Source organism: Salvelinus fontinalis, chromosome 31, assembly GCF_029448725.1.
Source record: "Salvelinus fontinalis isolate EN_2023a chromosome 31, ASM2944872v1, whole genome shotgun sequence".
In the NCBI taxonomy this organism is placed as follows: domain Eukaryota; kingdom Metazoa; phylum Chordata; class Actinopteri; order Salmoniformes; family Salmonidae; genus Salvelinus; species Salvelinus fontinalis.
The window spans coordinates 5,312,136-5,337,814 of NC_074695.1; the positions used below are offsets into that span (position 1 = coordinate 5,312,136).

The window sequence follows — 25,679 nt, forward strand, 5'->3', positions numbered from 1 at the left end:
TTAGCTGGCTAGCTTCTGATGGGAGTTCTGGTTCTAAAATCTAAAAATAGCAGATCTATTCCACATTGGGTGAGGCGGGTTGCAGGAGAGTATATTCAGTCCGACAAAGATGGAAAGTTAGATTAAAATATATACAAAATGTATATGAAAAAACTATATATACACGGGACAAGACGGGACAAGACAAACCACACGTTTTACGCCATCTTGTAAAGCACTTTGTGACAACTGGTGATGTGAAAAGGGCTTTATGAAAAACAGTTGATGTGCTGTTTGATCTGCAGCCAGGTCACAGTTCTTAGTTTCCTCTATGTGTGTCAGACTGGAACAGAATATTATCTAACATCTATCATCCTGTCTCCCTCCTTATCCTCTGTATCTTCTTCCCTCTCAGATGGCCTCTGATGCGCTACAACGCGAACTCCCTCCCCACCCCCTCCTCCATGCTCCACCACCAGAGTGACTTCTCCACCTCCACCCTGCCCACCTCCGTCTCCAATCTGCCCCTGTCCCAGCCGGACGTGTGCACCGCCACCACCCCCGGAGCCCCCTGCCAACGGCCCCCCATGCCCCAGACCTCCCTCATGCTCCCCTCGCCCACGGAGGTCCCCCCTTGCGGCTTCAATGGCTGCCCAGCCAACGCCCACCCCCATGGGGGCCACAGTGCGGCCAGTGAGGGAGTACCTGGTGGGGCTGGAGGAGGGGAGCTGGTCCCTGTGCCCCTGGGGAGAAGTGAGGGGGGTGGGATGGGGTTCAGTGTGACAGCGGGGGGGCAGGGGGGGCAGCTGGCCCTGGTGAAGAGGGTCTGGGACAGAAGGCAGTGCTCCTCCCTGCAGCCAGGGGATGCTATAGTGAAGATCAACGGCGCCGACGTGCAGAGTCTCAGCTTCGCTCAGGTACGACCGACTTTCGAGGCAGTTCTACAGCTTAGAGGCTAAGATTTGGTTGATTATTGGTATTTTTTGCAACAAACAAGCTCAATATTAATCATCAGTTCTCATCACTCTCTGGAGCATAAACATTCTGACAATGTTGAGTTATTGACACAGAGAATACTTAAAGACATATATATATAGTACCAGTCAAAAGTTTGGACACACCTACTCATTCAACCGATTTTCTTTATCCTACTTTCCACATTGTATAATAATAGTGAAGACATCAACACTATGAAATAACACATATGGAATCATGTAGTAACCAAAAAAGTGTTAAACAAATCCAAACATATTTTATATTTGAGATTCTTCAAATAGCCGCCCTTTGCCTTGATGACAGCGTTGCACACTTTTGGCATTCTCTCAACCAGCTTCGTGAAGAAAACTTTTCCAACCATCTTGAAAGAGTTCCCACATATGCTGCACACTTGTTGGCTTCTTTTCCTTCACTCTGCGGTCCAACTCATCCCAAACCATCTCAATTGAGTTGAGGTCGGGTGATTGTGGAGACCAGGTCATCTGATGCAGCACTCCATCACTCTCTTTCTTGGTCTAATAGCCCTTTACACAGCCTGGAGGTGTGTTGGGTCATTGTCCTGTTGAAAAACAAATGATAGTCCCACTAAGTGCAAACCAGGTGGGATGGCGTATCGCTGCAGAATGCTCTGGTAGCCATGCTGGTTAAATGTGCCTTGAATTCTACATAAATCACTGACAGTGTCACCAGCAAAGCACCCCCACACCATCACACCTCCTCCATGCTTCACGAAGGGAACCAGACATGCAGAGATCATCCGTTCACCTACTCTGCATCTCACAAGGAAACAGAGGTTGGAACCAAAAATCTCAAATTTGGACTCATCAGACCAAAGGACAGATTTCCACCGGTCTAATGTCATTGCTCGTGTTTCTTGGCCCAAGCAAGTCTCTTCTTATTATTGGTGTTCTTTAGTAGTGGTTTATTTGCAGCAATTTGACCACGAAGGCCTGATTCATGCAGTCCCCTCTGAACAGTTGATGTTGAGATGTGTCTTTTACTTGAACTCTGTGAAGCATTTATTTGGGCTGCAATCTGAAGTGCAGTTAACTCTAATGAACTTATACTCTGCAGCAGAGGTAACTCTGGGTCTTCCTTTCCTGTGGTGGTCCTCATGAGAGGCAGTTTTATCATAGCGCTTGATGGTTTTTGCGACTGACCTTGAAGAAACTTTCGAAGTTCTTGAAATGTTCCGCATTAACTGACCTTCATAACTTAAAGTAATGATGGACTGTTGTTTCTCTTTGCTTATTTGAGCTGTTCTTGCCATAATATAGACTTGGTATTTCACCAAATAGGGCTATCTTCTGTATTCCACCCCTACCTTGTCACAACACAACTGATTGGCTCAAATGCATTAAGATGGAAAGAAATTCCACAAATGAACTTTAAATAAGGCACAACAGTTAATTGAAATGCATTCCAGGTGACTACCTCGTGAAGCTGGTTGAGAGAATGCCAAGAGTGTGCAAAGCCGCCATCAAGACAAAGGGTGTCTACTTTGAAGAATCTCAAATATAAAATATTTTTTGATTTGTTTAACACTTTTTTGGTTACTACATGATTCCATATGTGTTATTTCATAGTTTTGATGTCTTCACTATTATTCTACAATGTAGAAAATTGTAAAATGGGAAAAACCCTTAAATTATTCGGTGTGTCCAAACATTTGACTGGTACGGTACACAAGAGCTTGTTTCTGAAAGTCACAACAAGTCTATTTGAAAAAGGCCTTTGAAAAAAATCGTGTGAGATGTTTGCCAATTTTTTTAAAACCTATTTTAACATGACCTCTGCATCGAAGGTCCAGCGGGTCCTCCAGAAACACACCAAGCAGGGAGAAGTAGTGCTGTTGGTTTACAGAGGAGGTAAGACCATTAACCTGTATAAATACTACTAGTACTACCACAAATACACTGTATTTACCTATAGAACCTGTATAAATACTACTAGTACTACCACAAATACACTGTATTTACCCATACAACCTGTATAAATACTACTACTACTACCACAAATACACTGTATTTACCCATACAACCTGTATAAATACTACTAGTACTACCACAAATACACTGTATTAACCTATAGAACCTGTATAAATACTACTAGTACTACCACAAATACACTGTATTTACCCATACAACCTGTATAAATACTACTAGTACTACCACAAATACACTGTATTTACCCATACAACCTGTATAAATACTACTAGTACTACCACAAATACACTGTATTAACCTATAGAACCTGTATAAATACTACTAGTACTACCACAAATACACTGTATTTACCCATATAACCTGTATAAATACTACCATTACTACCACAAATACACTGTATTAACCCATAGAACCTGTATAAATATTACTAGTACTACCACAAATACACTGTATTTACCTATGTAACCTGTATAAAGACTACCATTACTACCACAAATACACTGTATTTACCCAAATAATGTGTATAAATATTACTAGTACTATTACTACCACAAATACACTGTATTTACCTATAGAACCTGTATAAATACTACTAGTACTACCACAAATACACTGTATTTACCCATACAACCTGTATAAATACTACCATTACTACCACAAATACACTGCATTTACCCATACAACCTGTATAAATACTACTAGTACTATTACTACCACAAATACACTGTATTTACCTATAGAACCTGTATAAATACTACTAGTACTACCACAAATACACTATATTTACCTATAGAACCTGTATAAATACTACTAGTACTACCACAAATACACTGTATTTACCTATATAACCTGTATAAAGACTAATATTACTACCACAAATACACTGTATTTACCCATATAATGTGTATAAATATTACTAGTACTATTACTACCACAAATACGCTGTATTTACCCATACAACCTGTATAAATACTACTAGTACTACCACAAATACACTGTATTAACCCATACAACCTGTATAAATACTACCATTACTACCACAAATACACTGTATTTACCTATGTAACCTGTATAAATACTACCATTGCTACCACAAATACACTGTATTAACCTATAGAACCTGTATAAATACTACTAGTACTACCACAAATGCACTGTATTTACCCATACAACCTGTACAAATACTACTAGTACTACCACAAATACACTGCATTTACCCATACAACCTGTATAAATACTACTAGTACTACCACAAATACACTGTATTTACCCATATAACCTGTATAAATACTATCATTACTACTACTACCACAGATACACTGTATTTACCTATGTAACCTGTATAAATACTACCATTACTACCACAAATACACTGTATTTACCCATATAATGTGTATAAATATTACTAGTACTATTACTACCACAAATACACTGTATTTACCTATGTAACCTGTATAAATACTACCATTACTACCACAAATACACTGTATTTACCCATATAATGTGTATAAATATTACTAGTACTATTACTACCACAAATACACTGTATTTACCTATAGAACCTGTATAAATACTACCATTACTACTACTGCCACAAATGCACTGTATTTACCCATATAACCTGTATAAATACTACTAGTACTACCACAAATATACTGTATTTACCCATATAACCTGTTTAAATACTACTAGTACTACCACAAATACACTGTATTTACCCATACAACCTGTATAAATACTACTAGTACTACCACAAATACACTGTATTTACCCATACAACCTGTATAAATACTACTAGTACTACCACAAATACACTGTATTTACCCATATAACCTGTATAAATACTATCATTACTACTACTACCACAGATACACTGTATTTACCTATGTAACCTGTATAAATACTACCATTACTACCACAAATACACTGTATTTACCCATATAACCTGCATAAATACTACTAGTACTACCACAAATACACTGTATTTACCTATGTAACCTGTATAAATACTACCATTACTACCACAAATACACTGTATTTACCCATATAATGTGTATAAATATTACTAGTACTATTACTACCACAAATACACTGTATTTACCTATAGAACCTGTATAAATACTACCATTACTACTACTGCCACAGATACACTGTATTTACCTATGTAACCTGTATAAATACTACCATTACTACCACAAATACACTGTATTTACCCATATAACCTGTATAAATACTACTAGTACTACCACAAATACACTGTATTTACCCATACAACCTGTATAAATACTACTAGTACTACCACAAATACACTGTATTTACCCATACAGCCTGTATAAATACTACTAGTACTACCACAAATACACTGTATTTACCCATATAACCTGTATAAATACTACTAGTACTATTACTACCACAAATACACTGTATTTACCCATACAACCTGTATAAATACTACTAGTACTACCACAAATACACTGTATTTACCCATATAACCTGTATAAATACTACTAGTACTATTACTACCACAAATACACTGTATTTACCCATACAACCTGTATAAATACTACTAGTACTACCACAAATACACTGTATTTACCCATACAACCTGTATAAATACTACTAGTACTACCACAAATACACTGTATTTACCCATATAACCTGTATAAATACTATCATTACTACTACTACCACAGATACACTGTATTTACCTATGTAACCTGTATAAATACTACCATTACTACCACAAATACACTGTATTTACCCATATAACCTGCATAAATACTACTAGTACTACCACAAATACACTGTATTTACCTATGTAACCTGTATAAATACTACCATTACTACCACAAATACACTGTATTTACCCATATAATGTGTATAAATATTACTAGTACTATTACTACCACAAATACACTGTATTTACCTATAGAACCTGTATAAATACTACCATTACTACCACAAATACACTGTATTTACCCATATAATGTGTATAAATATTACTAGTACTATTACTACCACAAATACACTGTATTTACCTATAGAACCTGTATAAATACTACCATTACTACTACTGCCACAAATGCACTGTATTTACCCATATAACCTGTATAAATACTACTAGTACTACCACAAATACACTGTATTTACCCATACAACCTGTATAAATACTACTAGTACTACCACAAATACACTTTATTTACCCATACAACCTGTATAAATACTACTAGTACTACCACAAATACACTGTATTTACCCATACAACCTGTATAAATATTACCATTACTACCACAAATACACTGCATTTACCCATACAACCTGTATAAATACTACTAGTACTATTACTACCACAAATACACTGTATTTACCTATAGAACCTGTATAAATACTACTAGTACTACCACAAATACACTGTATTTACCCATATAACCTGTATAAATACTACCATTACTACCACAAATACACTGTGTTTACCCATACAACCTGTATAAATACTACTAGTACTACCACAAATACACTGTATTTACCTATGTAACCTGTATAAAGACTGCCATTACTACCACAAATACACTGTATTAACCCATATAACCTGTATAAATACTACTAGTACTACCACAAATACACTGTATTTACCCATACAACCTGTATAAATATTACTAGTACTACCACAAATACACTGTATTTACCCATACAACCTGTATAAATACTACTAGTACTACCACAAATACACTGTATTTACCCATATAACCTGTATAAATACTATCATTACTACTACTACCACAGATACACTGTATTTACCTATGTAACCTGTATAAATACTACCATTACTACCACAAATACACTGTATTTACCCATATAACCTGCATAAATACTACTAGTACTACCACAAATACACTGTATTTACCTATGTAACCTGTATAAATACTACCATTACTACCACAAATACACTGTATTTACCCATATAATGTGTATAAATATTACTAGTACTATTACTACCACAAATACACTGTATTTACCTATAGAACCTGTATAAATACTACCATTACTACCACAAATACACTGTATTTACCCATATAACCTGTATAAATACTACTAGTACTACCACAAATACACTGTATTTACCCATATAACCTGCATAAATACTACTAGTACTACCACAAATACACTGTATTTACCCATACAACCTGTATAAATACTACCATTACTACCACAAATACACTGTATTTACCCATACAACCTGTATAAATACTACTAGTACTACCACAAATACACTGTATTTACCCATACAACCTGTATAAATACTACTAGTACTACCACAAATACACTGTATTTACCCATATAACCTGTATAAATACTACTAGTACTACCACAACTACACTGTATTTACCCATACAACCTGTATAAATACTACTAGTACTACCACAAATACACTGTATTTACCCATATAACCTGCATAAATACTACTAGTACTACCACAAATACACTGTATTTACCCATACAACCTGTATAAATACTACTAGTACTACCACAAATACACTGTATTTACCCATATAACCTGTATAAATACTACTAGTACTATTACTACCACAAATACACTGTATTTACCCATACAACCTGTATAAATACTACTATTACTACCACAAATACACTGTATTTACCCATACAACCTGTATAAATACTACCATTACTACCACAAATACACTGTATTTACCCATATAACCTGTATAAATACTACTAGTACTACCACAAATACACTGTATTTACCTATAGAACCTGTATAAATACTACCATTACTACTACTGCCACAAATGCACTGTATTTACCCATATAACCTGTATAAATACTACTAGTACTACCACAAATACACTGTATTTACCTATTTAACCTGTATAAATACTACCATTACTACCACAAATACACTGTATTTACCCATATAACCTGTATAAATACTACTAGTACTGTTACTGCCACAATACACTGTATGTACCTATATAACCTGTATAAATACTTGAGTACTGATACTACCACAATACACTGTATGTACCTATATAACCTGTATAAACACTTGAGTACTGATACTACCACAATACACTGTATGTACCTATATAACCTGTATAAACACTCGAGTACTGATACTACCACAATACCCTGTATTTACCGATATACATACTAGTAATACTACTGCTGTTGCTAGCATTTGTGCAGTACCCTCATCCTGGTGTTCTTCCTGTTAAAATACTCTTTATGTAACATGAAACTTTAGTACTTTATTTACGAATCCTCTCTATGTAACATTTAACTTCTGTACGATTTGGTTTTAAATACGCTGTATGTAACAGGAAACTTCATTTGTTTAGGTTTGAAACCACTTCAGCTTTCAGACCAGGTTACTGTGTACAGGATACAGGGTTGTTTCTCCTCAGAGATTCTGTTTCCTTGTGTCGGGTTCACTATTGACATTCTGATAGGTCTAGATGAGCTGAACGTCTCTCTCTTAGTGTTCAAATGATACGTTTCTCTCTCTCCCTCCCACCTCTCTCTCTCCCACCTCTCTCACTCTTCTGTCTCTCTCTCTCTCTCTCTCCCTCCAGGGTCCCTCTTTTCTCCTGTCTCCCCTAACCTCTACAAGCCCCTCCCCTCTCCCCTGGGCTCCTCCTCCTCCCATGGCCTCCCAACCGACCTGCCTGCCTCCTCCTCCACCTCAGATGCCTTGGTGCCCCTGCACCTCCCTCACATCCCCCACATCCCCCCCAGCCACAGTGACCTCTCCCCAGCCTCGCCCTCCACGCCCTCCACAGACCTCCCCTCCCTGGTCCAGAGCACAAGCTTTCTGGACTCAGTCCCTGTAACCCTCACCCTGGAACCCAGAGACTGGCTTGGGGTGGAGAACGGTGGTGGGGCTCCCGGTGTGTTGAGGCCCCCTCGAGGTTGGGGAGGAGGAACAGGACTGGGGGCTGTGGCCAAGGGCCAGGTGGACAGACGAGGGGGAGAGGCAATTCTAGGGGTCAGGGGTCAGGAGGTGGAGCTACGGAGACGGCCGGGGGAGGGGTTCGGCTTCATCATCGCCTCAAAGGACCTGGCCAATGGGGGTGAGTCATTTATTGTCTATTTATAACCCGGTGCTGATCAAGGATCAGATCCTCTGCTTGTCCACATAGTTTTATTCATTATGATATAAAAGGGCAAAACTGATCCTAGATCAGTACTCATACTCTGAGGTGCTTTATGAATATGAGGCCTGGTCATAAATATAATTCCTTTGTTGTGTTATATGCTGCCCCCCCCCCCCCCCCCCCCCCCATCCATTTATAATTCAATGCCTTCTGGGTATTCAACACCTCTGGTTTAATTAACAAGGGTTTCGTTACCATCTGGTTATTCAACACCGCTGGTTTAATTAACACAGGATTCAATGCCTTCTGGGTATTCAACACCTCTGGTTTAATTAACACAGGATTCAATGCCTTCTGGTTATTCAACACCTCTGGTTTAATTAACACAGGATTCAATGCCTTCTGGGTATTCAACACCTCTGGTTTAATTAACACAGGATTCGTTACCTGGTTTAATTAACACGGGCTTCGTTACCTTCTGGTTATTCAACACCTCTGGTTTAATTAACAAGGGATTCGTTACCTGGTTTAATTAACAAGGGATTCGTTACCTTCTGGTTATTCAACACCTCTGGTTTAATTAACAAGGGATTCGTTACCTTCTGGTTATTCAACACCTCTGGTTTAATTAACAAGGGATTCGTTACCTGGTTTAATTAACACGGGCTTCGTTACCTTCTGGTTATTCAACACCTCTGGTTTAATTAACACGGGCTTCGTTACCTTCTGGTTATTCAACACCTCTGGTTTAATTAACACGGGCTTCGTTACCTTCTGGTTATTCAACACCTCTGGTTTAATTAACAAGGGATTCGTTACCTGGTTTAATTAACACGGGCTTCGTTACCTTCTGGTTATTCAACACCTCTGGTTTAATTAACAAGGGATTCGTTACCTGGTTTAATTAACACGGGCTTCGTTACCTTCTGGTTATTCAACACCTCTGGTTTAATTAACAAGGGATTCGTTACCTGGTTTAATTAACACGGGCTTTGTTACCTTCTGGTTATTCAACACCTCTGGTTTAATTAACACGGGCTTCGTTACCTTCTGGGTATTCAACACCTCTGGTTTAATTAACACGGGCTTCGCTACCTGGTTTAATTAACACGGGCTTCGTTACCTTCTGGTTATTCAACACTTCTGGTTTAATTAATGAGCCAACGCTATCTCATTGCCTCATAGCACTATAAACCTGTAACGTCTGCTCAAAGAAGCTATGAAATCTGAAGCAATTCTGTTGATGTATAATACACTTCCATCCAGAACAGATACAGTAGAATTCTGTTTATTGTGTGATCGACCACCTCAATTCGATCTCATGTAGCAAAATGTTATTATTATTTTATAAAATATTAAAATAGAGTCTCAGAGATAGAAAATGGTATGTCATACACTGCATTTGCGGAAATAATGGGAAAGTAATTCTGCTTTGAAAGTTGATAAACTTGTAACCTCACCTGAGAGTGAGTAGTTTAGTAAACAACCAAAGATTTCAAGACTAATAGTGGTGAAAGTAGTAGCCTACAATAAGAAAATAATCTGGGTAATTATAGATATTCTACTTACAGTATCTGGGTAATTATAGATATTCTACTCTACAGTATCTGGGTAATTATAGATATTCTACTTACAGTATCTGGGTAATTATAGATATTCTACTCGACAGTATCTGGGTAATTATAGATATTCTACTTACAGTATCTGGGTAATTATAGATATTCTACTCTACAGTATCTGGGTAATTATAGATATTCTACTCTACAGTATCTGGGTAATTATAGATATTCTACTTACAGTATCTGGGTAATTACAGATATTCTACTTACAGTATCTGGGTAATTATAGATATTCTACTTACAGTATCTGGGTAATTATAGATATTCTACTTACAGTATCTGGGTAATTATAGATATTCTACTCTACAGTATCTGGGTAATTATAGATATTCTACTTACAGTATCTGGGTAATTACAGATATTCTACTTACAGTATCTGGGTAATTATAGATATTCTACTTACAGTATCTGGGTAATTATAGATATTCTACTTACAGTATCTGGGTAATTATAGATATTCTACTCTACAGTATCTGGGTAATTATAGATATTCTACTTACAGTATCTGGGTAATTATAGATATTCTACTTACAGTAGCTGGGTAATTATAGATATTCTACTCTACAGTATCTGGGTAATTATAGATATTCTACTTACAGTATCTGGGTAATTACAGATATTCTACTTACAGTATCTGGGTAATTATAGATATTCTACTTACAGTATCTGGGTAATTATAGATATTCTACTCTACAGTATCTGGGTAATTATAGATATTCTACTCTACAGTATCTGGGTAATTACAGATATTCTACTCGACAGTATCTGGGTAATTACAGATATTCTACTCGACAGTATCTGGGTAATTATAGATATTCTACTCTACAGTATCTGGGTAATTATATATATTCTACTCTACGGTATCTGGGTAATTATAGATATTCTACTCTACAGTATCTGGGTAATTATAGATATTCTACTCTACAGTATCTGGGTAATTATAGATATTCTACTTACAGTATCTGGGTAATTATAGATATTCTACTCTACAGTATCTGGGTAATTATAGATATTCTACTCGACAGTATCTGGGTAATTATAGATATTCTACTCGACAGTATCTGGGTAATTATAGATATTCTACTCGACAGTATCTGGGTAATTATAGATATTCTACTCTACAGTATCTGGGTAATTATAGATATTCTACTCGACAGTATCTGGGTAATTATAGATATTCTACTTACAGTATCTGGGTAACTATAGATATTCTACTCTACAGTATCTGGGTAATTATAGATATTCTACTTACAGTATCTGGGTAATTACAGATATTCTACTTACAGTATCTGGGTAATTATAGATATTCTACTTACAGTATCTGGGTAATTATAGATATTCTACTCTACAGTATCTGGGTAATTATAGATATTCTACTCTACAGTATCTGGGTAATTATAGATATTCTACTCGACAGTATCTGAGTAATTATAGATATTCTACTCTACAGTATCTGGGTAATTATATATATTCTACTCTACGGTATCTGGGTAATTATAGATATTCTACTCTACAGTATCTGGGTAATTATAGATATTCTACTCTACGGTATCTGGGTAATTATAGATATTCTACTCGACAGTATCTGGGTAATTATAGATATTCTACTCTACGGTATCTGGGTAATTATAGATATTCTAATCTACAGTATCTGGGTAATTATAGATATTCTACTCTACGGTATCTGGGTAATTATAGATATTCTACTCGACAGTATCTGGGTAATTATAGATATTCTACTCGACAGTATCTGGGTAATTATAGATATTCTACTCTACGGTATCTGGGTAATTATATATATTCTACTCGACGGTATCTGGGTAATTATAGATATTCTACTCGACAGTATCTGGGTAATTATAGATATTCTACTCGACAGTATCTGGGTAATTATAGATATTCTACTCGACAGTATCTGGGTAATTATAGATATTCTACTCGACAGTATCTGGGTAATTATAGATATTCTACTCTACGGTATCTGGGTAATTATAGATATTCTACTCGACAGTATCTGGGTAATTATAGATATTCTACTCGACAGTATCTGGGTAATTATAGATATTCTACTCTACGGTATCTGGGTAATTATAGATATTCTACTCTACGGTATCTGGGTAATTATAGATATTCTACTCGACAGTATCTGGGTAATTATAGATATTCTACTCGACAGTATCTGGGTAATTATAGATATTCTACTCGACAGTATCTGGGTAATTATAGATATTCTACTCTACGGTATCTGGGTAATTATAGATATTCTACTCGACAGTATCTGTAACGGCGGTCCTCCTCCTCTTCGACCGAAAAGGAGGAGTATTGAGGGAACCAAGGCGCAGCGAAGTTTGAACACATATTTATTTAACGAAAAAACACGAACTTGTATAAACTAACAAAAATAACAAAACGGTGAAGACAGACCTATACGACGAACTTACATAAAACAATAAGAACGCACGAATAGGACAATTAGACTACACAAACCGAACAAACCGTAACAGTCCCGTATGGTGCAAACAATTACACAGACACGGAAGACAATCACCCACAACGAACACTGTGACAACGCCTACCTAAATATGACTCCTAATTAGAGGAACGCCAAACACCTGCCTCTAATTAAGAGCCATACCAGGCAACCCAAAACCAACACAGAAACAGAAAACATAGAATGCCCACCCAACCTCACGTCCTGACCAACTAACACACATAACAAACTAACATAAATAGGTCAGGAACGTGACATAACCCCCCCCATAAGGTGCGAACTCCGGGCGCACCAGCACAAAGTCTAGGGGAGGGTCTGGGTGGGCATCTGACCACGGTGGTGGCTCAGGCTCCGGGCGAGGTCCCCACCCCACCATAGTCAATCCCAACCTCCATCTACCCCTAAAAATGTCCACCCATATCCCACAAAATCCTCTTTGTAACATCCATGACAGGGACAGCACCGGGACAGAGGGATAAATCAAGACAGAGGGATAGATAAGAATAAAGAGGTAGATCAAGATAGAGAGGGAGATCATAATAGAGGGGCAACTCCGGACTGAAAGGCAGCTCCGGACAGAGAGACAGCTCTGGACTGAGGGGCAGTTCTGGGTATATAGCCATTTCTGGCTGAAGGGCAGCTCCTGGCTGACTGACGAATCTGGACGCTCATGGCAGGCTGACGGCTCTCGACGCTCATGGCAGGCTGACGGCTCTCGACGCTCATGGCAGGCTGACGGCTCTCGACGCTCATGGCTGGCTGACGGCTCTTGACGCTCATGGCAGGCTGACGGCTCTCGACGCTCATAGCAGGCTGACGGCTCTCGACGCTCATGGCAGGCTGACGGCTCTCGACGCTCATGGCAGGCTGACGGCTCTCGACGCTCATGGCTGGCTGACGGCTCTCGACGCTCATGGCTGGCTGACGGCTCTCGACGCTCATGGCTGGCTGACGGCTCTCGACGCTCATGGCTCTCTGACGGCTCTGGCTGCTCATGGCTCGCTGGCGGCTCTGGCAGATCCTGTCTGGTTGGCGGCTCTGGCAGATCCTGTCTGGTTGGCGGCTCTGGCAGATCCTGTCTGGTTGGCGGCTCTGGCAGATCCTGTCTGTTTGGCGGCTCTGGCAGATCCTGTCTGACGGGCGGCTCTGGCAGATCCTGTCTGACGGGCGGCTCTAGCGGCTCCTGTCTGGCGGGCGGCTCTAGCGGCTCCTGTCTGGCGGACGGCTCTGTAGGCTCATGGCAGACGGGCGGCTTTGCAGGCTCATGGCAGACGGGCGGCTTTGCAGGCTCATTGCAGACGGATGGCTCAGACGGCGCTGGGGAGACGGATGGCTCAGATGGCGCTGGGGAGACGGATGGCTCAGATGGCGCTGGGGAGACGGATGGCTCAGATGGCGCTGGGGAGACGGATGGCTCAGATGGCGCTGGGGAGACGGATGGCTCTGGCCGGATAAGGCGCACTGTAGACCTGGTGCGTGGTGCCGGAACTGGAGGCACCGGGCTAAGGATACGCAACTTCATACTAGTGCGGGGAGCAGGGACAGGGCACACTGTACTCTCAAAGCCCACTCTATACCTGATGCGTGGTACCGGCACTGGTGACACCGGGCTGAGGACAAGCACATCAGGATTAGTAGGGGGAGAAGATACAGTGTGTACAGGGCTCTGGAGACGCACAGGAGGCTTAGTGCGTGGTGCCGGAACTGGAGGCACCGAACTGGATACACGCACTACAGAGAGAATGCGTGGAGGAGGAACTGGGCTCAGGAGACGCACTGGTAGCCTAGTGCGTAGTGTAGGCACTGTAGGTACTAGGCTGGGGCGGGGAGGTGGCGCCGGAAATACCGGACCGTGGAGGCGTACTGGCTCTCTTGAGCATTGAGCCTGCCCAACCTTACCTGGTTGAATGCTCCCGGTTGCCCGACCAGTGCGGGGAGGTGGAATAACCCGCACCGGCCTATGTAGGCGAACCGGGGAAACCATGCGTAAGGCAGGTGCCATGTATGCCGGCCCGAGGAGACGCACTGGAGACCAGACGCGTTGAGCCGGCCTCATGACACCTGGCTCAATACCCAATCTAGCCCTACCAGTGCGGGGAGGTGGAATAACCCGCACTGGGCTATGCACTCCTACAGGAGACACCGTGCGCTCTACTGCGTAACACGGCGCCTGCCCGTACTCCCGCTCTCCACGGTAAGCCTGGGAAGTGGGCGCAGGTCTCCTACCTGCCCTTGGCCCACAACCTCTTAGCCTCCCCCCAAGAAATTTTTGGGTGTTACTCACGGGCTTTTTGGGCTTCCGTGCTAGACGGTTCCCTCATAACTCCGGTTCCTCTCTCCGGTAGCCTCTGCTCTCCTCAGTGCCTCCAGCTGTTCCCATGGGAGGCGATCCCTACCAGCCAGGATCTCCTCCCATGTGTAGCAACCTTTCCCGTCCAATATATCGTCCCAAGTCCATTCCTCCTTCTTTTCCTGTCCCTTACTCCGTTTACTCCGCTGCTTGGCTCTGGATTGGTGGGTGATTCTGTAAGGGCTGCTGTCCTCCTCTTCCTCGGACGAGGAAAGGAGAGAAGGATCAGTGGACCAATACGCAGCAGTAGGAAAATAAGCCATCTTTTATTGAATAGGAAGGCAAAACGAAAACAAAACACTTACAAAACTAACAAAATAAGAAAACGACGTAGACGAAATCTGAACATGAACTTTACATAACTACACGTAGAACTCACGGACAGGAACAGACTACATCAAACGAACGAACAGCCAAACAGTCCCGTATGGTACAGACATCGACGACACAGGAGACAATCACCCACAACGAACACTGTGACAACGCCTACCTAAATATGACTCCTAATTAGAGGAACGCCAAACACCTGCCTCTAATTAAGAGCCATACCAGGCAACCCAAAACCAACACAGAAACAGAAAACATAGAATGCCCACCCAACCTCACGTCCTGACCAACTAACACACATAACAAACTAACATAAATAGGTCAGGAACGTGACAGTATCTGGGTAATTATAGATATTCTACTCGACAGTATCTGGGTAATTATAGATATTCTACTCTACGGTATCTGGGTAATTATATATATTCTACTCTACAGTATCTGGGTAATTATAGATATTCTACTCTACGGTATCTGGGTAATTATAGATATTCTACTCTACGGTATCTGGGTAATTATAGATATTCTACTCGACAGTATCTGGGTAATTATAGATATTCTACTTACAGTATCTGGGTAATTATAGATATTCTACTCTACGGTATCTGGGTAATTATAGATATTCTACTCTACGGTATCTGGGTAATTATAGATATTCTACTCGACAGTATCTGGGTAATTATAGATATTCTACTCGACAGGATCTGGGTAATTATAGATATTCTACTCTACGGTATCTGGGTAATTATAGATATTCTACTCTACGGTATCTGGGTAATTATAGATATTCTACTCTACGGTATCTGGGTAATTATAGATATTCTACTCTACGGTATCTGGGTAATTATAGATATTCTACTCTACGGTATCTGGGTAATTATAGATATTCTACTCTACGGTATCTGGGTAATTATAGATATTCTACTCTACGGTATCTGGGTAATTATAGATATTCTACTCTACGGTATCTGGGTAATTACAGATATTCTACTCTACGGTATCTGGGTAATTATAGATATTCTACTCTACGGTATCTGGGTAATTATAGATATTCTACTCTACAGTATCTGGGTAATTATAGATATTCTACTCTACAGTATCTGGGTAATTATAGATATTCTACTCTACAGTATCTGGGTAATTATAGATATTCTACTCGACAGTATCTGGGTAATTATAGATATTCTACTCTACAGTATCTGGGTAATTATAGATATTCTACTCGACAGTATCTGGGTAATTATAGATATTCTACTCGACAGTATCTGGGTAATTATAGATATTCTACTCGACAGTATCTGGGTAATTATAGATATTCTACTCTACAGTATCTGGGTAATTATAGATATTCTACTCGACAGTATCTGGGTAATTATAGATATTCTACTCGACAGTATCTGGGTAATTATAGATATTCTACTCTACAGTATCTGGGTAATTATAGAGAGTACCGTTCAGTTATTCTCTGGTGTTACTGTAGTGTAGTAATCTGGTGTTACTGTAGTGTAGTATTCTGGTGTTACTGTAGTGTAGTAATCTGGTGTTACTGTATTGTAGTGATCTGGTGTTAGTATAGTGTAGTAATCTGGTGTTAGTGTAGTAATCTGGTGTTACTGTAGTGTAGTAATCTGGTGTTAGTGTAGTAATCTGGTGTTACTGTAGTGTAGTAATCTGGTGTTAGTGTAGTGTATTAATCTGGTGTTTGTGTAGTAATCTGGTGTTACTGTAGTGTAGTGGTCTGGTGTTAGTGTAGTGTATTAATCTGGTGTTTGTGTAGTAATCTGGTGTTACTGTAGTGTAGTGGTCTGGTGTTACTGTAGTGTAGTAATCTGGTGTTACTGTAGTGTAGTAATCTGGTGTTACTGTAGTGTATTAATCTGGTGTTAGTGTAGTGTATTAATCTGGTGTTACTGTAGTGTATTAATCTGGTGTTAGTGTAGTAATCTGGTGTTACTGTAGTGTAGTAATCTGGTGTTAGTGTATTAATCTGGTGTTAGTGTATTAATCTGGTGTTACTGTAGGGTATTAATCTGGTGTTAGTGTAGTATAGTAATCTGGTGTTACTGTAGTGTATTAATCTGGTGTTAGTGTAGTAACCTGGTGTTACTGTAGGGTATTAATCTGGTGTTACTGTAGGGTATAATTCTGGTATTACTGTAGGGTATTAATCTGGTGTTACTGTAGTAATCTGTTGTTACTGTAGTGTATTAATCTGGTGTTATTGTAGTAATCTGGTGTTACTGTAGTGTATTAATCTGGTATTACTGTAGGGTATTAATCTGGTATTACTGTAGTGTATTAATCTGGTGTTAGTGTAGTAACCTGGTGTTACTGTAGGGTATTAATCTGGTGTTACTGTAGGGTATTAATCTGGTGTTAGTGTAGTGTATTAATCTGGTGTTAGTGTAGTAATCTGTTGTTACTGTAGTGTATTAATCTGGTGTTAGTGTAGTAATCTGGTGTTAGTGTAGTGTATTAATATGGTGTTAGTGTAGTGTAGTAATCTGGTGTTACTGTAGTGTATTAATCTGGTGTTAGTGTATTAATCTGTTGTTACTGTAGTGTATTAATCTGGTGTTAGTGTAGTAATCTGGTGTTAGTGTAGTGTATTAATATGGTGTTAGTGTAGTGTAGTAATCTGTTGTTACTGTAGTGTATTAATCTGGTGTTAGTGTAGTAATCTGGTGTTAGTGTAGTGTATTAATATGGTGTTAGTGTAGTGTAGTAATCTGGTGTTACTGTAGTGTATTAATCTGGTGTTAGTGTAGTAATCTGGTGTTAGTGTTGTAATCTGGTGTTACTGTGGGGTATTAATCTGGTGTTAGTGTAGTAATATGGTGTTACTGTAGTGTATTAATCTGGTGTTAGTGTATTAATCTGGTGTTACTGTAGGGTATTAATCTGGTGTTAGTGTAATAATCTGGTGTTACTGTAGGGTATTAATCTGGTGTTAGTGTAGTAATCTGTTGTTACTGTAGGGTATTAATCTGGTGTTAGGGTATTAATATGGTGTTAGTGTAATAATCTGGTGTTACTGTAGGGTATTAATCTGGTGTTAGTGTAATAATCTGGTGTTACTGTAGGGTATTAATCTGGTGTTAGTGTAGTAATCTGTTGTTACTGTAGGGTATTAATCTGGTGTTAGTTTAGTAATCTAGTGTTAGTGTATTAATCTGGTGTTACTGTAGTGTATTAATCTGGTGTTAGTGTAGTAATCTGGTGTTACTGTAGTGTATTAATCTGGTGTTAGTGTAGTGTATTAATCTGGTGTTAGTATAGTAATCTGGTGTTACTGTAGTGTAGTGATCTGGTGTTAGTGTAGTGTATTAATCTGGTGTTAGTATAGTGTATTAATCTGGTGTTACTGTGGTGTAGTAATCTGGTGTTACTGTAGTGTAGTAATCTGGTGTTAGTGTAGTGTAGTAATCTGGTGTTAGTGTAGTGTAGTAATCTGGTGTTAATGTAGTAATCTGGTGTTACTGTATTTATCTGGTGTTAGTGTAGTGTATTAATCTGGTGTTACTGTAGTGATCTGGTGTTAGTGTAGTGTATTAATCTGGTGTTAGTGTAGTAATCTGGTGTTAGTGTAGTAATCTGGTGTTACTGTGGGGTATTAATGTGGTGTTAGTGTAGTAATATGGTGTTACTGTAGGGTATTAATCTGGTGTTAGTGTAGTAATCTGGTGTTAGTATAGTGTATTAATCTGGTGTTACTGTGGTGTAGTAATCTGGTGTTACTGTAGTGTAGTAATCTGGTGTTAGTGTAGTGTAGTAATCTGGTGTTAGTGTAGTAATCTGGTGTTACTGTATTTATCTGGTGTTAGTGTAGTGTATTAATCTGGTGTTACTGTAGTGATCTGGTGTTAGTGTAGTGTATTAATCTGGTGTTAGTGTAGTAATCTGGTGTTAGTGTAGTGATCTGGTGTTAGTGTAGTGTATTAATCTGGTGTTAATGTAGTGATCTGGTGTTAGTGTAGTGTAGTAATCTGGTGTTAGTGTAGTGTATTAATCTGGTGTTAGTGTAGTAATCTGGTATTACTGTAGTGTAATAATCTGGATTTAGTGTAGTAATCTGGTGTTAGTGTAGTGTATTAATCTGGTGTTAGTGTAGTAATCTGGTGTTAGTGTAGTGTATTAATCTGGTGTTAGTGTAGTAATCTGGTATTACTGTAGTAACCTGGTGTTACTGTATTAATTTGGTGTTAGTGTAGTGTAGTAATTTGGTGTTAGTGTAGTGTATTAATTTGGTGTTAGTGTAGTGTATTAATCTGGTGTTACTGTAGTGTAGTAATCTGGTGTTAGTGTAGTGTATTAATCTGGTGTTAGTGTAGTAATCTGGTGTTAGTGTAGTGTAGTAATTTGGTGTTAGTGTAGTGTATTAATTTGGTGTTAGTGTAGTATAGTAATCTGGTGTTAGTGTAGTGTATAAATCTGGTGTTAGTGTGGTAATCTGGTGTTATTGTAGTGATCTGGTGTTAGTGTAGTAATCTGGTGTTACTGTAGTGATCTGGTGTTAGTGTATTAATCTGGTGTTAGTGTATTAATCTGGTGTTAGTGTATTAATCTGGTGTTAGTGTATTAATCTGGTGTTAGTGTAGTGATCTGGTGTTAGTGTAGTGTAGTAATCTGGTGTTAGTGTAGTAATCTGGTGTTAGTGTAGTGTATTAATATGGTGTTAGTGTAGTAATCTGGTGTTAGTGTAGTCTATTAATCTGGTGTTAGTGTAGTAATCTGGTGTTAGTGTAGTGTATTAATCTGGTGTTAGTGTAGTAATCTGGTGTTAGTGTAGTGTATTAATATGGTGTTAGTGTAGTAATCTGGTGTTAGTGTAGTCTATTAATCTGGTGTTAGTGTAGTAATCTGGTGTTACTGTAGGGTATTACTCTGGTGTTAGTGTAGTGTATTAATCTGGTGTTAGTGTAGTAATCTGGTGTTAGTGTAGTGTATTAATATGGTGTTAGTGTAGTGTAGTAATCTGGTGTTACTGTAGTGTATTAATCTGGTGTTAGTGTATTAATCTGGTGTTACTGTAGGGTATGACTCTGGTGTTAGTGTAGTAATCTGGTGTTACTGTAGGTATTAATCTGGTGTTACTGTAGGTATTAATCTGGTGTTACTGTAGGTATTAATCTGGTGTTAGTGTAGTAATCTGGTGTTAGTGTAGTAATCTGGTGTTACTGTGGGGTATTAATCTGGTGTTAGTGTAGTAATATGGTGTTACTGTAGTGTATTAATCTGGTGTTAGTGTATTAATCTGGTGTTACTGTAGGGTATTAATCTGGTGTTAGTGTAATAATCTGGTGTTAGTGTAGGGTATTAATCTGGTGTTACTGTAGGGTATTAATCTGGTGTTAGTGTAGTAATCTGTTGTTACTGTAGGGTATTAATCTGGTGTTAGGGTATTAATATGGTGTTAGTGTAATAATCTGGTGTTACTGTAGGGTATTAATCTGGTGTTAGTGTAATAATCTGGTGTTACTGTAGGGTATTAATCTAGTGTTAGTGTAGTAATCTGTTGTTACTGTAGGGTATTAATCTGGTGTTAGTTTAGTAATCTAGTGTTAGTGTATTAATCTGGTGTTACTGTAGTGTATTAATCTGGTGTTAGTGTAGTAATCTGGTGTTACTGTAGTGTAGTGATCTTGTGTTAGTGTAGTGTATTAATCTGGTGTTAGTATAGTGTATTAATCTGGTGTTACTGTGGTGTAGTAATCTGGTGTTACTGTAGTGTAGTAATCTGGTGTTAGTGTAGTGTAGTAATCTGGTGTTAGTGTAGTAATCTGGTGTTACTGTAGTGTAGTAATCTGGTGTTAGTGTAGTAATCTGGTGTTAGTGTAGTGTATTAATCTGGTGTTACTGTAGTGATCTGGTGTTAGTGTAGTGTATTAATCTGGTGTTAGTGTAGTAATCTGGTGTTAGTGTAGTGATCTGGTGTTAGTGTAGTGTATTAATCTGGTGTTAATGTAGTGATCTGGTGTTAGTGTAGTGTAGTAATCTTGTGTTAGTGTAGTAATCTGGTGTTAGTGTAGTGTATTAATCTGGTGTTAGTGTAGTAATCTGGTATTACTGTAGTGTAATAATCTGGTTTTATTGTAGTAATCTGGTGTTAGTGTAGTGTATTAATCTGGTGTTAGTGTAGTAATCTGGTGTTAGTGTAGTGTATTAATCTGGTGTTAGTGTAGTAATCTGGTATTACTGTAGTAACCTGGTGTTACTGTATTAATTTGGTGTTAGTGTAGTGTAGTAATTTGGTGTTAGTGTAGTGTATTAATTTGGTGTTAGTGTAGTGTATTAATCTGGTGTTACTGTAGTGTAGTAATCTGGTGTTAGTGTAGTAATCTGGTGTTAGTGTAGTGTATTAATCTGGTGTTAGTGTAGTAATCTGGTATTACTGTAGTAAACTGGTGTTACTGTATTAATTTGGTGATAGTGTAGTGTATTAATCTGGTGTTAGTGTAGTGTAGTAATCTGAATGTTAGTGTAGCAATCTGGTGTTACTGTAGTGTAGTAATCTGGTGTTAGTGTACTGTATTAATTTGGTGTTAGTGTAGTTTATTAATCTGGTGTTAGTGTAGTGTATTAATCTGAATGTTAGTGTAGTAATCTGGTGTTACTGTAGTGATATGGTGTTAGTGTAGTAATCTGGTGTTAGTGTAGTGTATTAATCTGGTGTTAGTGTAGTAATCTGGTATTACTGTAGTAACCTGGTGTTACTGTATTAATTTGGTGTTAGTGTAGTGTAGTAATTTGGTGTTAGTGTAGTGTATTAATCTGGTGTTAGTGTAGTAATCTGGTGTTAGTGTAGTGTATTAATCTGGTGTTAGTGTAGTAATCTGGTGTTAGTGTAGTGTATTAATCTGGTGTTAGTGTAGTAATCTGGTATTACTGTAGTAACCTGGTGTTACTGTATTAATCTGGTGTTACTGTAGTGATCTGGTGTTAGTGTAGTGTATTAATCTGGTGTTAGTGTAGTAATCTGGTATTACTGTAGTGTAATAATCTGGATTTAGTGTAGTGTATTAATTTGGTGTTAGTGTAGTGTAATAATCTGGTGTTAGTGTAGTAATCTGGTGTTAGTGTAGTGTATTAATCTGGTGTTAGTGTAGTAATCTGGTGTTAGTGTAGTGTATTAATCTGGTGTTAGTGTAGTAATCTGGTGTTAGTGTAGTGTATTAATCTGGTGTTAGTGTAGTAATCTGGTATTACTGTAGTAACCTGGTGTTACTGTATTAATTTGGTGTTAGTGTAGTGTATTAATCTGGTGTTAGTGTAGTGTATTAATTTGGTGTTAGTGTAGTGTATTAATCTGGTGTTTGTGTAGTAATCTGGTGTTACTGTAGTGTAGTAATCTGAATGTTAGTGTAGCAATCTGGTGTTACTGTAGTGTAGTAATCTGGTGTTAGTGTACTGTATTAATTTGGTGTTAGTGTAGTTTATTAATCTGGTGTTAGTGTAGTGTATTAATCTGAATGTTAGTGTATTAATCTGGTGTTACTGTAGTGATATGGTGTTAGTGTAGTAATCTGGTGTTAGTGTAGTGTATTAATCTGGTGTTACTGTATTAATCTGGTGTTAGTGTAGTATAGTAATCTGGTGTTACTGTATTATAGTAGTCTGGTGTTACTGTAGTAATCTGGTGTTACTGTATTAATCTGGTGTTAGTGTATTGTAGTAATCTGGTGTTACTGTATTATAGTAATGTGGTGTTAATGTAGTAGTCTGGTGTTACTGTAGTAATCTGGTGTTACTGTAGTGTATTAATCTGGTGTTAGTATAGTAATCTAGTGTTACTGTAGTGTAGTGGTCTGGTGTTACTGTATTATGGTAATCTGGTGTTACTGTAGTAATCTGGTGTTTCTGTAGGGTATTAATCTGGTGTTAGTGTATTAATCTGGTGTTAGTGTAGTGTTGTAATCTGGTGTTACTGTAGTGTAGTAATCTGGTGTTACTGTATTAATCTGGTGTTACTGTAGTGTATTAATCTGGTGTTAGTGTAGTAATCTGGTGTTAGTGTAGTGTATTAATCTGGTGTTACTGTATTAATCTGGTGTTAGTGTAGTGTAGTAATCTGGTGTTAGTGTATTAATCTGGTGTTAGTGTAGTGTATTAATCTGGTGTTACTGTATTAATCTGGTGTTACTGTAGTGTATTAATCTGGTGTTAGTGTATTGTAGTAATCTGGTGTTACTGTATTATAGTAATCTGGTGTTAATGTAGTAATCTGATGTTACTGTAGTGTATTAATCTGGTGTTAGTATAGTAATCTGGTGTTAGTGTATTAATCTGGTGTTAGTGTATTAATCTGGTGTTACTGTAGTGTATTAATCTGGTGTTAGTGTATTAATCTGGTGTTAGTGTAGTAATCTGGTGTTAGTGTATTAATCTGGTGTTACTGTAGTGTATTAATCTGGTGTTAGTGTATTAATCTGGTGTTAGTGTAGTGTATTAATCTGGTGTTACTGTAGTGTATTAATCTGGTGTTAGTGTATTAATCTGGTGTTAGTGTAGTGTAGTAATCTGGTGTTAGTGTATTGTAGTAATCTGGTGTTACTGTAGTTGTCTGGTGTTACTGTAGTAATCTGGTGTTACTGTAGGGTATTAATCTGGTGTTAGCATAGTAATCTGGTGTTACTGTAGTGTAGTAATCTGGTGTTACTGTAGTGTATTAATCTGGTGTTAGTGTAGTAATCTGGTGTTACTGTAGTGTATTAATCTAGTGTTAGTATAGTAATCTAGTGTTAGTGTAATAATCTGGTGTTACTGTAGTGTATTAATCTGGTGTTAGTATAGTAATCTGGTGTTACTGTGGTGTAGTAATCTGGTGTTACTGTAGTGTATTAATCTGGTGTTAGTGTAGTAATCTGGTGTTACTGTGGTGTAGTAATCTGGTGTTACTGTATTGTATTAATCTGGTGTTAGTGTATTAATCTGGTGTTAGTGTATTAATCTGGTGTTACTGTGGTGTAGTAATCTGGTGTTACTGTAGTGTATTAATCTGGTGTTACTGTAGTGTATTAATCTGGTGTTAGTATAGTGTAGTAATCTGGTGTTAGTGTATTAATCCGGTGTTAGTGTAGTGTATTAATCTGGTGTTAGTATAGTAATCTGGTGTTACTGTAGTGTATTAATCTGGTGTTAGTATAGTAATCTGGTGTTACTGTAGTGTATTAATCTGGTGTTAGTATAGTAATCTGGTGTTAGTGTAGTAATCTGGTGTTACTGTAGTGTATTAATCTAGTGTTAGTGTATTAATCTGGTGTTACTGTAGTGTATTAATCTGGTGTTAGTGTAGTGTATTAATCTGGTGTTAGTATAGTAATCTGGTGTTAGTGTAGTGTATTAATCTGGTGTTAGTGTAGTAATCTGGTGTAGTGTATTAATCTGGTGTTAGTGTAGTGTATTAATCTGGTGTTAGTGTATTAATCTGGTGTTACTGTAGTGTATTAATCTGGTGTTAGTGTAGTGTATTAATCTGGTGTTAGTATAGTAATCTGGTGTTAGTGTAGTGTATTAATCTGGTGTTAGTGTAGTAATCTGGTGTTAGTGTAGTGTATTAATCTGGTGTTAGTGTAGTAATCTGGTGTTAGTGTAGGGTATTAATCTGGTGTTAGTGTAGTGTATTAATCTGGTGTTAGTGTAGTAATCTGGTGTTAGTGTAGTGTATTAATCTGGTGTTAGTGTAGTAATCTGGTGTTAGTGTATTAATCTAGTGTTAGTGTAGTGTTGTACATGTAATATGTGTAGTGTTTACACCAGGTAGTCACATAAAACTGATTGAATCTATATAGGTCAGGACATGTTCTGTGTAAAGAGCATCAGCGAGGCGTCAGACCCCTAGAGAGATTGTTGAAAGACAGCGTG

At 38.1% G+C, this 25,679-nt stretch overlaps 1 protein-coding gene across 2 annotated transcripts in view; it reads left to right on the forward strand.

Moving 5' to 3' along the window:
* The window catches only part of LOC129829447 (membrane-associated guanylate kinase, WW and PDZ domain-containing protein 1-like), a 298,033-nt gene that overhangs the window by 210,792 nt on the left and 61,562 nt on the right, over window positions 1-25,679 (forward strand). For both annotated transcript variants that reach the window (XM_055891146.1, XM_055891145.1), the window contains exons 10-12: window positions 395-896; window positions 2,780-2,843; window positions 8,513-9,010. In XM_055891146.1, coding sequence (XP_055747121.1) covers window positions 395-896; window positions 2,780-2,843; window positions 8,513-9,010 — 1,064 coding nt within the window. The remainder of the gene's footprint in view (window positions 1-394; window positions 897-2,779; window positions 2,844-8,512; window positions 9,011-25,679) is intronic.